Source organism: Dermacentor silvarum, chromosome 2, assembly GCF_013339745.2.
Source record: "Dermacentor silvarum isolate Dsil-2018 chromosome 2, BIME_Dsil_1.4, whole genome shotgun sequence".
Taxonomy (NCBI): domain Eukaryota; kingdom Metazoa; phylum Arthropoda; class Arachnida; order Ixodida; family Ixodidae; genus Dermacentor; species Dermacentor silvarum.
The window spans coordinates 250068522-250082617 of NC_051155.1; the positions used below are offsets into that span (position 1 = coordinate 250068522).

General features: G+C 48.2%; 1 protein-coding gene across 4 annotated transcripts in view; it reads left to right on the top strand.

Moving 5' to 3' along the window:
* The window catches only part of LOC119443120 (uncharacterized), a 49319-nt gene extending 35434 nt beyond the window's left edge, over positions 1-13885 (top strand). For all 4 annotated transcript variants that reach the window (XM_037708271.2, XM_049662597.1, XM_049662598.1 and 1 more), the window contains exon 2: positions 11611-13885. In XM_037708271.2, coding sequence (XP_037564199.1) covers positions 11650-13104 — 1455 coding nt within the window. In that variant the 5' untranslated portion in view covers positions 11611-11649 and the 3' untranslated portion in view covers positions 13105-13885. The remainder of the gene's footprint in view (positions 1-11610) is intronic.
* The last annotated feature ends 211 nt before the right edge of the window (positions 13886-14096 follow it).

Consider the following 14096-nt stretch of genomic DNA (forward strand, 5'->3'; position numbering starts at 1 on the left):
GTGCCACAGACAGGTGGACGTGTAAGCAGAAATGGGCGCGACACTTCGTTTGACACGTGAAGTGACTTATATTGTGCCGACGATGCTCACGATATGGAGTCGAAAGGTCGAACGTCTTCCGTCTTTATTGAAATGGGAGGTATTTATGGAGAAGCGCTAGGTCCATCTAAATCGACACGTTCTGGCCAGGCACTCGCCAATGAGAAAGTAGAGAGAGAAAACCGAGTAGATAATGACGATGGCGACGACAAGACTGGAAGTACATCCTAAAGACACTCAGAGGCAGCGTTCTGTCACCAAGAAATTGAAATCAGCCTTGTTAACAAGTCTGGTTAGCTGCTGACTGGCTGCGTTTGTCCCGGGGCAAACACAAATAAATGATTTTTTTCGGCAGTCCTTGATGAGGGCACGTCCGTCGGTTTTGTTTAGAAATACTCAACTTTCTTTTTTCAAAATACTGACATACTCAAGGTGAAGCGTGGGCCAGTTGAAGAAGTTAAATAAGTTGGCGTAGGCGTTGCAATTGGCCGCGCCCAGCATTCTGCGCAGTTTGTCCCGTAGAGACGCAAGCGCCGATAATGGATACACAACGGCGGCGAACAGTGCCCGTTGAGTGACTGTTTTAGACGTTGCAGAACGTTCAAGTAGCCCACTGAAATGCCATCACCTTTTATACTCACCGACGCTATATAGTGGAAGACTTGACCTCTGTAAACCAGTCCGTGGAGCTATTAGTGACTCCAACTACATGTTCGCCCCCTAGCGGCCGCTCCGAGAGCCAGTCGATCTAGATTCAGCCTCAAGTTCTTGCATTACAGCGTGCGCTGCAACATTGACATGACATGACAAGAACTTTATTCGAGTCCTGAGGAACTGAGATCTAGGCGAGTCGAAGGCTCCCCCAGATTACGTCGGTGGCTCCGCCCACGATGGGATCGGGAGACCAAGTCCCGTCGCGATGTCGTGGGCCCTCTGGACAGTCTGGAGTTGAATTTGAAGATTGCTGCTCTTGAGGGATTCTTCCCATTGCTCTTTCGTGATGGGTGGAGAGGCTTTAAGGGCTGGGCGCAACCAGAGCATGTCATCAAAAGAGCACGAGTCATGACCACAATTAGGGCACTACTGGGAGTGGTCAGGGTCTATACTGTTAAGGGACCGAGGGGGTGGGATACAAACGGGTTTGCAGAAGTCTGAGTGTGCTAGCCTGAAGTTTGTTCAATTTGGGGGGGGGGGGGGGGGGGGAATGTCCTCCTGCCGAGACGATAAATGGAAGCCATTTCGTGGAAAGTACATAATGGATCTTTGTGGATAGTGACCTCGTTCCGAGCCTGGCTACCCCCGACAGCGCAGTAGGCCTGCTCGTTAGGATTACATCCGAGCGGGTTAGTTAACCCGCGCTGCAACATTGCCTCATAGTTCTCGAATCGCCGTGATGCCGCCGCGCACAAGCTCGAAAAAAAGAAGAAGAAAACGGATGTCTAAAGAATTTTGCTGTGTGTCATTATGGCGTGTCATTGCGGTGGAAACACAGCAATGTATGATTTTATCATTTCTCCGATGAAGCAGACGATGCGCATCGGAGAACGACATGGATAAGACATTTCACATTGAGAGAGAGAGAGAGAGAGAGAGAGAAAACATTTATTTGGACCATCGAGGTCGTTGATCTTGAGGAAGAGTGGGTGGTGTCCTCATTCCAAGGCTCCACTGGTCATGGCTGCTCGACGTACTTGCTGGACGAGAGCTTCTTGTCCCGCCAGGGTAGCGCAGGTCAGCTGTACCTCCCACCGCTAAAATAACGTGCTAGGCGTCTTTAAGTGTTGAGGTTTGCCCCCGCACCCCCACGAGATGTGAAAGAGTGTAGGGCATGTGTCGCCGAACCAGGGGCAGATGCCGTGATATGGTTGTGTGTATATTTTGCTGTATCTGTGTAGGTTTGGGAATGTGTTTGTTTGGAATAAGTCTGAGAGCTACTGCCTCTTCAGTACTGAGCTTTTTGTGAGGGGGAGGACAAATCCTGCGGTTGAGTCGCTGGATCTCGAGTCGGTCGCAGTAATTGGATGGCAATGGTACACGTCTGCTCGCCGGGAATAAAAAAAGTCGTCCAGAGTGAAGTGTTTCGATTAAGCCAACATAGTATCGGTCACATTTTCACATACATTGCTTTCTTTTTATATATTTTAAATATGTTGCTGGCGTTTCAAATCGCGAGGTGTACTTAGTTTAGGCAGGCTCTATAATAAACTTGGTGAAGTACGCTTAAGCTTCATTTGGTTTTGTTAGTTTAGTTTTCTGTCCCTGCATTATTGTTACTAATGCCTTAAGCATTAGTAACAACAAGCATTAGTGTAGCAATAAGCATTAGTAACAAGCAAGGGATGTTCTCGCTAATGTACTTTTGTCCGCAAGCACCGGTAGCAGGAACGATAACTATAGCTCGGAAGGTCTGAAGTTGATCATGACACATGTTATGCCACAGGGCGGCATATCGTTTTGATAGCACATGCTTTAGTTTAGCAGTGCAAGCAGAAGATGCTGTTTTTTTTTTTTTTTAATCAGCGTGGTGAGTTGTCAGTTACCCTAGCCTGAACACTGCATACTGCGAGCATCAGACGCAGACTACAAGTTTATCACACGGATCAGCTAACTATACAGAGAAGGATGCACCCCGACTCACAAGCTGAACTCTCATCTGTTTTATCCTAAGACACACTGACCAGGTAACTTAGCAGCTTTTAGCCTCGTTATATCAGTGCACAATATCCGTATTTAGCTTCTGAAGGCACGACATGCGTTACTGCCTATATATTGTGGGATGCTATATGATATACTGTAACACCAATCGCAGTGCGGATTTGCTTATATAAAGGTCGAAAACAATCAAGTATCGTACCGGTACCAGTCGACCAACGCCGCGAACAAGTGTTTGCACCTTTCAGAGGTCCGCGACGCACAAACACTTCCTTTTTTTAACCTACAACTCGCTTGCAAGGCTCTTTGTCTTTAAAAAAGACTGACGCGGCTCACTAGGCAAACGCGACTTTTGCACACACAGCGCAACTAATTCCGCGGTTTCGTCGCTGAAATCCTTGAGACCGATAAAAAAAAGTCGCAGTCTCACCCTAAAGGCGAAAGCATCAATTGCGATAGCAAATTAGTAGAGAAGCTATACGGAGTAAGGATAGTAATATTATCGGCTGCATAAACTTGGACAGATTCGCTTACTAACTGAATTAAGAAGCATGGTGTCAGCGCGCAGAAGCAAACACGAATAGATCTCACTCGACGACCGCAGACAACTGCTGTGAAAACGCTGGCGTGAGCAAGCGCAGCATACAGCATACGGCCAATGAGAGTTTTTTCTACACGCGGACACAACCATCGGAGACGGAGCCCTTAACAGCTTCGCTGTAAAGAAATTCTGGGATTTTACGTGCCATAACTACGATGCAATTATGAGGCACGCCGTAGTAGGGGACGCTCGATTAAAGTTTGAGAAACTGGGGTCCTTTAAGGTGCACCTAAATCTATGTGCACGAGAGTTTTTTAAAGCGAAGCTTTATAGACTCACAAGTGTCGGCGGTGGTGGTGGTGTCACGCTGAAAAGTGGGCCGATCCTGGCGATAGTGCAGAAAGGGTCCAAGCTCAATGGCACATACACCTGTCGTGTGGGCCGGTCCTCACTCACGCGCTTTCACTCGCACATACAGCATACGGCGCGCGGTGACGATTTTATCGCCCTTGGACTTTATACGGAACCTCACGGCGATGACGACGACGACGGCAGAAATCCGCTTTGAGTGTCCATATAATTGCCATCGCAATAGTAAGGTTCTCGGTAGTAAGGACCCTTTCGGCTTTGACGAAGTACCTCGATTCTACGCCACAAACGAGAAACTTCAGCATAGCACACACATCACCAAGCGAAAGAGCCGCCGTGAACCTTGATGTCGTAGCCATGTTTGCTTATTTAGGCAGTGTTGCCAGCACAGATAATTGATTCAGGAGTTGCCAATAAGTTGCCGCCTTGGTGACTTGATATCACGGTTTGCAGACCACAGACAGTTTCCGGCAAGAGAAGCGGCAGTCGAGGAGAAATGGAGAGAGAAAAACAAATATAGGCAGGGAGGTTAACCAGATGGACATCCGGTGTGTTACCCTGCACGGGGGAGAGGGTATGAGGAATTAATAGAAGAAAGCAGAAGGCGAAGATACAGATAATTCACTTTCACTGTAGTTTGCGTAGGGTGTCTGTCTACAAGCCGGGAAATCTGCAACGGGCCTATAGGCACACTGCAGAACAACAACTGTCCAGCACTGAATGAGAACGAGTTTCACTCGTCAAAATATAATGTAGACGCAACAGAAGCATCCTACTCATTACTGTTACGACTGTGAGAGAAGGTGAAGGAAATAAAAGAAAAACTGCATCCGTGGATCACCTTTTCGAGATAAGAGAACATCAATCAATATTACCGAAACTTTAGGATATGGCAGAAATTCATGCAAGAGCGATGCGACCTTATTGATAAATGAGAGTTGGATTAAATTATATCCAAAACTACGCCAAAACTAGGCCTGGTAACTGTCACGTAAATTTCATATGCGTGAAAAGGACCGATTTATATGGGAAAACACTGCGACGTCACATCGCAGTGACGTTGCAGTGAAGTGAAAGTATACACCGGTTTCATTTTGTGAGCCGGTGAGCTAGTTTATTCTCCGAACAAATCAAAAGAGTGTACTGAAACAGCAATTCACTATTATAGCCTGATCTAGCTTTTCTCGTTTAGCGTATAATAGCTGGTCCTGGACAAACGACACAGCTTTCGCGCGAAAGCACGCTCTGACCGTGTTCGTCTCTGCTAAGCTTTCGCAGCGCAACCACGTGTACGCTGAAAGCCGCGCAGAAGACACCTATAGCTGCGCCTCCATCGTTTTATCACTCGTGTTTTTTTTTTTTTTTTTTTTTTTCGCTACCCTAACCTAGCCAACCATCCCGATGGAACACCTTACAGGACCACGTGCAGTTTGTAAAGCGTGTCTTCGCTCGATTCGAGTGTTAGTTGGAACACGTTGAGTGCGAAGCGCGTACGTTTAACAACGAGACAGGAACAAAAAGTCACGAGCACGAGCATAAGTTCGCTACTGTGGTTTATCTTCAAGTAACATTAATATTGGTGCACACGAGGTGCTTCAACACCAACTACAAGTCAAGAGAAATGCGTCTTTTCCCCGCCAAAGAACCCCCTTCCAGGTAATGGTGTCGCTAGCTGCGTCAACGTGACGTCGCGGCCGACCGCCTTACACCAACGAGTAGCGCCATTGGAGCCAGGCTTCTCTGAGTGCATCCGTACCTACAGGCAGTTCCTAAAGGCGCCCTTTTCTTTCTTTCTTTCTTTCTTTCTTTCTTTTTTTTTTTGAGCGAAAATAAAATCTTAGCTCAAATTCTTTATCTGTACGTTAGAATACAACAGGTGAAAAGGCTTATTTGTCAGCTGGAGTTATACGTTAGTTAGAACACTACAGCGACCTCTGGTGTGAAAGTTTATCGAACACTGCGCCCACCTTTACGGGTGTCCTGGGGCACTTATCGGCGCCCCCGGAAGGCTTCTAAAAACAGCTTCTCATTCGTGCGTCGTGAAGGGTTCCTATACAGGACGTCCGCTGCATAGCCCTCCTCGTAGCCGTGCGCAGCCGCATGCACTGGTCGCGTGCTGGTAAAGCGGGACGCTCGCTATCTCTCGACTGCCCGCACTTGGAGCGGAGGGTCTCGCCTCGCGGCCAACTAGATAAGTGAAGTGCCACGCTCGGTCTACCTGCTCTGCGCCTGCTTCGACAGAGCCTCGAAAGCCGTGGCTCATCTGGCAGCGTAGACGCGCCTGCAATGCTGCCGTCTAAGTGCCTGGCGTTGATTACTCGAAAACGGTTCTGACAACAGCAGGTGTGACATTGCGGCAAGCCATCAAAATCCCCCCCCCCCCCCCCCAAAAAAAAAAGAACGAAAAAAGAAAGCTCAGTATATATATTGTTAAACAGGCTTTCTAGCCGTTTATTTCTTTCTTTTTTTCTCTTTCTTGTTCGGGTGAAAATAAACAGATGAGTTTTTGTCGCCGTTTGTTGGGAACGGCTACTCCTTTTCGCTTTGTTCGTTAAATAACACGACATAAAATAAAGAACAATACATCAATTGTTGCGTTAGGTAATAGCTAAATAAAACGGAGGAAAATGTTGTGGCGCTGCGGGTTGAAGCATTCCGGGAAAAGATTGCAGTTGAAGCGAAGCCCGCGGAGGTGCGCGCACGAATGAAACACGTCTTCAAAGAAGCGCCCAAGTGCGCCCATTCACTGCCTTTCTACCCGTCACGCTGCTTCAGCGGCTATGGCGTTGTGCGGGTCCCATTAATGGCATTAGTTTTGTTCGCCGGAGTGTGCATACACCCAAAGCACGGTACGCGAGCGTTCTTGCATTCCGTCTCAACAAGAAAGCCTTCTTCGGTTTACGCGCAGAACCCCAAATGATCAAAATTATCGCGTAGCTTTCCACTACGACGTCTACGTGTTCCTTTGGGACGTTACGGCAATAAATAAACGATAAAAATGATTAGTTCCAAAATATTATCAAGGAGCAAGATACAGAAATGAAAAGCTTTACGGTAGGAGCCCGTCCGGTTTCTGCATATAAATAAAGTTTTTCTACTACTACTACTACTACTACTACTACTACTACTACTACTACTACTACTACTACTACTACTACTACCTACCACCTCACATGCTTCTACATCTAGATAAAAATATAGTGCTTTATACTTCAAAACTTACTCGCTCCAAGCCACAATCCTCTTTGTTATCTATAAAAGAGCAAACGCACTGCTGTGTGCGTCATTAGGTTACCTTGCGGGCAGTAAATAGCGCAGAAATTCGTCGTTTCCGTTACTCTTATGTGGCCCCTATAGACTGGACTTATCGAGCGTCGGCCTCCAAGGTATCCGGAAGCGCCAGTGATATATTTCTGGGAATTCGCTCTCCCTCGTTCCTGAGGGATCGGCAAAGCCGTCAGATTACACGTGTAGATATGCACCCTTCCGGCAGCTGCTCTGAGATAAATTTGACGGCCGACATCCCCAGAACCGCATTAGTACGGCACTACTGCGCCGACCAGTCGAACCTCGTGATTCAGTACAGCGGGCAACACGACCGCCAGATGCCTTCTTGTTACACCGTAAGCTACACTGTCTTTTTTTTTTTTTTCTCCTGTCAGTACGCTCTTCTTGTGTGCCCCCCAAATATCGTTAGAAACTTCATTTTCGAGCCACCCTGTTCAAAGTACATGCGAGACGCAGAAATAATCTATAGGATTTTTTTGCAAAAGTACGTAACTAAAGTCACCATTTCGCGCCAATCAGAAAATTAGCACTTCTTTTTCTTTATTTTGAGGTTTTTTATTTTCTTTTCCAATTTGAACGCTCCATAAAAGTTGCTTGCATAATTTCTAAATCGATTTCTGTTGCGGAGCTACGACGTTATAAACCTGATCTTTGAACATTTTCTTTTTTCTTTAATGACATGTATACATTTTCCTCAATGCTTGCAAAGCATTTGAAGTCTGAATGTTCAACCTGCTCCCAACAACAGTATGACCGAGCGCGATTAGAAAAGTTAAGGACAGGCGAGAATGTCAACAGGATCGAAGCACGTCCGGTTTTCACTCAACTGAGGGAAATGGACGCTTATTTGGGCAAAAAGAGAGTAACCTTCCTCCCTCCCCTGCGTAAGGAATTAGCAACGGACGTGTCTATTTCGTCGTTTTTCACATGTTTTACGTCTCATGATGAACGATTTCATACAGGAAATTGCAACAGGTATTAATGCTCCCAGTGCTTGTTACACAAATGCGAAATTCCCAAGCAGCGTCTTCAGTTTTCCTAATTATTTGTTTCTTCGCGATACGTTGCATACACTTAAGCGATTACAGTATTATCCGTTATAAAAAAGGGAGGCAGACGTTTCGCCACATAAAATAACTAGCAGGGAACTATAAGGCCGTGAAAATAAGCCTCTTACCAAGAGTCTTCGACATCTATAAGTGCTTAATGTAAAGTGAAAAATAAGTAAGCCTGGGCTTCGTAAGCTAAGTCCCCTATTTAAAACTGCAGCTGCTTTAACTTTTCTAGCCGAGTCAATTTCTGCGTAGACGCTCTTATACTTGTAGAACTAGTGGCAGACACTCCAATAAAAATCTTTAAAAATTAAGGAAGAAGAAAATGCTTCGACAGCTGCTAGCATTAGGATAAAGGCTGCTAGCATGCAGAGAAAATGAACCAAACAAATACATTCACTTGTCACTTTGCACCTGTTTATACTTTTCAGAGCATGAATCTGAGTTCATTGAAGGAAGAGTGAATGAACTTGAAGCAGTTCTTTGTAATGAAATCCGAGTGCGAAAACGCTCCAATCGTGCCGACAATATTTGATTCCTAACTCTCCCTAAGGAGACTACCTCTCTACAACTTGGGATTATACAAAACGGCACGCACGAATCAAACCCGCAAGCTGGCCATAACATGAAGAAAAAACAAGTGTCATTCAATTTTCATGTTTTCGAAAGCCCAATATTGTCCAATCCCCTCGGTTTTTATGATTCCGTTTTTTAGAATGCCTAATTAATATTGTGCCAGAAAAACAGTTATTCATGAAATTGGCCGCATGTGCGGCGTTGTGAACTTGTACATATTGTAAACGAGCTTCTGTAGCCCATATATATTGACTGCTTGTAAAGAAATGAGCCTGAACCGCTTCCTGAACCCAAACCGTAGAGGAATGTTGCCACTATGTGCCCCCTCGACTGATCAGCATATCATTTCTTTTTCAACAAGAAATGTAAACAAAAGTGGAGGATGGGGGGGGGGGGGGGGGGGGGGGGAGGGTCTGTCACTGATACATCCAAGTTTTTATTGCGTTGTTTCGTCATGCCTACTGCGGCTAATGTACTGTTTCCAGTCGCAGGAATGTAGTTTCTTTGGTGTCACTGTCCTGGATAGGTGCTCGCTTAGTTTACTAAAGTTATTCAGAAGGATTAATTCATTTCGTAATGACGGGAAATACAACGTGGTATAATCTATCAACGAAACTCGAATGCATCAAGTAGCCAACCGAAATTATGCATCTATTAAAATGACTTGTACTTCATTGAATTCCTTTAATCACTGCGTCTCGCCCTTCATACATGGGGAAATGTGGATGCATCTATATTGCTACCAGAGTATGCCAGTGGTCCTGAACAAGGACGTGAATGCATGACAAAGCAAAGCTCGAAAAGTCCTTGATGGGCGAGGCACAACGTAAAAAAACGCCATTTACAGATGTGCTTATGTCTAATAAAGAGCAGGTTTTCGTGCTGGGTTATTTCCAATATCATCGAGCGGCAAGCAAGATTGAAGCATAAAATGGAGTACGAAGAGCAGATTCAAGATGAACCCGGTATACTGATAAGAATTCCTGCCGCGATCACAGGAATTGACTGGATTGGCTATTTGCGATAAATAAGCTACCTTGAATGAAATGTCAGATGAGAGGGGAGATTGTGAAATGCTTTTAATAAATGCCGACACCTCACGATCTCTTGCTTCACGGGCCCATACACGGTCATCTTGTCAAAAAATCTGAGCCTACGGGCAACCAGCACTGAAACTTCGCGTGCGAACAGCGGTGCCGTAACACACAGCCTAGCGAGCGGTGGAAACAGTTTTCAGTGGTAGATGCAGCGATTTCGCGTCATCAATTTCACCACTCATCTTAAGGCATCTTTACAGGTGTCCAGATTCTGACCTGTTTGGGAACCGGCGTGCTAGATAGAACGTATGAGCGCATGCGCTTCTCCAACGCGCATGGGTAGAGCAAGAGCTTGGCTGGACGCATAGAGCTAAAGCGAACCTTGATTCAGGCGCGCTTAAGTTATAATCCAAAATGTGGTACCAATTTCGTGGCCTCCCTATCAGAAGGTGTCAGCATGTTTCAGCTACACACTCAAACTGCCGTAGCGCCTCCTGGCCGGCGCTGGTTCGCCATAAATGTTCACCAATACGATATTGCTTGCAACGTCACAGGGTTTTGCACGATCTACTTGCGCGAAGATGTTACACTAGGTGGCCGTTTCGGGCGACAGATGACCTCCATTACAGCAGCTTTGACTGTTCGGCAGCAACTGAAACATGCAGTCGTGCAGTCATTCGGCACAGTTGTGCTGTTTACGAGACGCGAAATCTACGTGCCCGTAAGAAGGCAACGCTATGAGATAATTCTTCTGGCCTGACTGATTAGTCCTGCGGGTTGCAATTGCGACACTCCCGTTTCATGATGACCCTGAGCCAAGCCGCGCTCTTCCGGCTCCTTTCCCACAGCTATCGCAACCATCTGTGTAAGCAAACAAAATAGGTGGCGTGTAGTTTTGTCTCATTACTGCAGAACGGCGATACCGAAGCAAGACGTCGGGAGGTGCATCTTCCCCAAGTGCGGGTATCTGTATATGTACAGCTCGTCGGCTTTGCACGCCTTCGTTTAGCAATTATCTTTTAGAAGTCTGAAATAAGGTGCACGTGTGAAGCGTGGATACTGCTGGAATAACCTTTATGTAAGGCCACGTATGTGTCATTTGCTACGCTGAGCAATGAGTGACAGCAGCGACCAGTTGTGCTTTCTCAGAAGGGACGGGCTTCCCCGAGTAAATGACACGGCTATCGCTCTCCACAGGCCGACCAAGCCCACAGTTTGGAGCCGGGCACTGAACGCTTTGTTCCCTTGTCCTACGGGAAGGAGAACGGACCGTGAATCTGATTGTAGTACGCAGTCGTCGTATAGTGTCCGACGATCTCGGCACCTACTGCCGACTATAGGGGTGAAGCAGTAAGAAATGGGGTTAGTGCACGTAACCAGCGACAAGGGTGCGTCGGAATGCAAAAGCCGCGAGCAGAGAAAAGGAAGGCCAGTTAGACAACCAGAGCTAGCAGCGAGAGAAGGGCCTATTCGTGCTGCACTGTTTTCTTTTCTCTCTTCCCCTCTGTTCTTTTTTTTTCCTTATCTTTATAACCGCAGTACGGATCATTCACGGGCAGTCTGGACTGTAACCACACAGTGGTAGAACGGTGAGCCACCATGCCACGTACGTTTTAGCAGCGTCCTGGGCTCTAAGCCCCTTGACAAGGTGTACAAGGGTGAGGGCCAGCTAATGCTCTTCGCGCTCTGTGTAAATGTAAATAGTTCACCTGCAAATACAGTTCAACATAGTAGCTCAACGCCTCCTGTCTACTATAGTTCACTCCCACCGAGCTACAGAGACCTCGTCCCTCAACATCACTGGAAAGAAATCATTACTCTTTCTTTCTACATTATTTTAGAAAAAGAGATCAGGCGACTGCAAAAAAAAAAAAAAAAGATGGCTACAAGCCCATAAGTATAGAGTGCTGCTGTCTCTCGCTGGTCGCAATTTCCTGTTGGGCACCCATGTTCTGTGTGGAATTATTTTGAAACAGGGTTCAGCATCAGCGTTTGTGCAGTTCTACGGTCATGTGACTGCTTGAGCGTGTAACCTGAGGGTCCTCTTCCCTCGCAGGCACGCCCCCATGTGCACGTCCTGCGCGTGACGCCTAGGATGCTCAGCCTCCCGGAGCGAAGGAGCAGCGGCAGTGTCACAGCCATGAAGCGCTGCCAGACCTTCTGCATGCGCGTGAGCATGCTCATCGCGCTCGTGGCCGTGCTGCTGGGCGCCATGTGCCTCATCATGCTGCGCTTCCCCGAGAAAGACGTGCACATGGCCTCTACCGACATGCGGCTCGTCGAGGCCGTCTCCAACGTCTGGTGCGGCGGACAGGAATTCGTGTCGGCGCACCCGTTCAGTGTGTATCGCGTCAACGACCTCCCGCCGGCCGTTCCGGCCAACCACATCCATCACACCATAGAGCTGTCTGCCAGCGTGCCCTCGGGAAAGTTCCACTACCTGCGCTACTATCTGCTGCCGGGCTCCAACGTGACAGCCGACGTGATGGCCGATGGGCCCGGAGGAACGGTGCATGCCATCCGTGGCGAGGAGGAGCTGCAGAGGTGCATCCGCACGTTGCAAGAACAAGTGGAAGACGACTACGGCAGCTCCGAGGAAGACGACGATGACGAGGACACATCCAGGCGCCTGCCGGCCTTCTACCGCTGGGCTATCAAATCAAAGCGCGTGCACCCATCGGACACTTTGGACGCGGCTCATCTCACCTTCCGGGCCACTGCGGCGGACCTCTATTACGTTCTCCTTGTAAACGAAAACCGATCCTCGTCCTCGCTGGTGAACTTCAACATCCGCGTCGACCTGAACCGCACCGTCTTTGGCGTGAGCCCCCAGGATGTGGTGTGCCTCGAGCAGACGCACTGTGTATACCACGTCCATTTCGGCGCAGAGGACAGGCTCATCCTACACGTGCCACGCGAGAGGGACGCCGGCAACGCCGTCTTCACCATAACGACGTCGTGCCGGCCGCGCGTCTTCTTCTACGCGCTTCTGTTCATCCTCATACCCATCCTATTCCTGGTGTTCTTGGGTGCCGTGATACGGGCCTTCAGTTATCTCGCAAATTCCTCAACAGATGAAGGCAAGTACCTGCGCTTTCGACTCTTCGGCGAGGACGAGAGGACGCGACGGCGTCGTAGGAGGCTCGAGGAACTGGTAGCATCGCAAAGTCGGGAGGTCCAGGAGTGTGTCGCCGTCGGCAGTGGTGTCGCGGTGTCTACCGATCCCGCTGCCGAGCACTTCCTCGTGTACCACGTGCCGGGCTTGGACCCACCGCCCCGGACTCCGCCCCCATGCTACGCGTCGCTGCGGACTCAGCAGGAGCCTCCCGCGGTGCCCGAGGACGAATCTCTGCTCGGCGATGTTGTGCTTCCTATCGATGCCCCGACGCCCATTCAGCCACCTCGCTACTCCGAAGTGCTGCGGCAAGAGAACGCGGCAGACTTGCTCACTCCCTTGGAGCCCACCCTGGCGCCCGAGAGGACTGCCCGGGAGGCTGGACCCGGAGCACCGGCTGCTCCCTCCGTCCAGCCCATGGGACCGGTTGTCTAGTCTTGTGCTCGCGTCTAGCGCCTGCGAAAGGGACCCATTCTCACCAAGCCACCGAGACAGTTCGCCCCCTCGAAGGAACGCACTTCTCGTCCATATCAGCAGCAGAGCAGAATGCAAGCGATGTCCGTGACTGTGTCGCACTTGTGCTTGTGTCGTGCTAGCTGTTGCCAGGACTGACAAGGAATGCTGGCGAATGCCCGCCTTGTGCACATCAGCTCCCGGCAGAGTGCGAAAAGACATCCCTGTGTGCGTGATCGCAATTTTCAATCGGTGCAATTAAACAGTGCGAAGAAACCATTGTGGTGTGAGGACACCGTCGAGCACCCGCAGTGACTGCGCGACAAGTGCTAAGCAAGCCTAGATGTGCCTGTGACGCTACGAACAGAACTTTATTAGTGCGCTGCGTTTTTTTTGTTGTTTACTTTCGCGAAAGTACCGTAACAAGTGAATGTGCTATAACTCCTCAGCAGGTTGCCCGTAGCTATGTGAGAGTCTTGCAAAGCGAATAGTCGAATTGTGTCTGGGCAGCACGCATTCTTGCGATAAATAATATGCTTTCCAGGCTCTGCATAAGCAGTTAGCACACCATTTTTTTTTCTTTTTGTCGTCCTCGTTTCTTGTGCCACTGTCTTATTACAGCACCAACACGAATGTTCGAAGAAGCCCCAACGATTGAAACTATTCGGACACGTGACACATTAGCGTTTTCTTTACATTGCACATATTTCACTTTTTCTGAATATTCGGCAATTCCAAGGGCATGAAGTGAAAATACACATCACGCAGAACGCGTCAGTATTCTTACGTAGACGTAGTTAAAAAAGAGAAAAGGAAAAGATGAACGGGAACTGAGCGGAAGGTTAAGCGCATTCCGGATGGGTTTAGAAATTCGAGCGCGCGAATACACCGCCTAAGCAAGAGTTGCTAACAGTACACAAACAAGAAAGCAGCATGCCTTCAGTATCGCATTTGTTTACGAGCTTATGGAATAC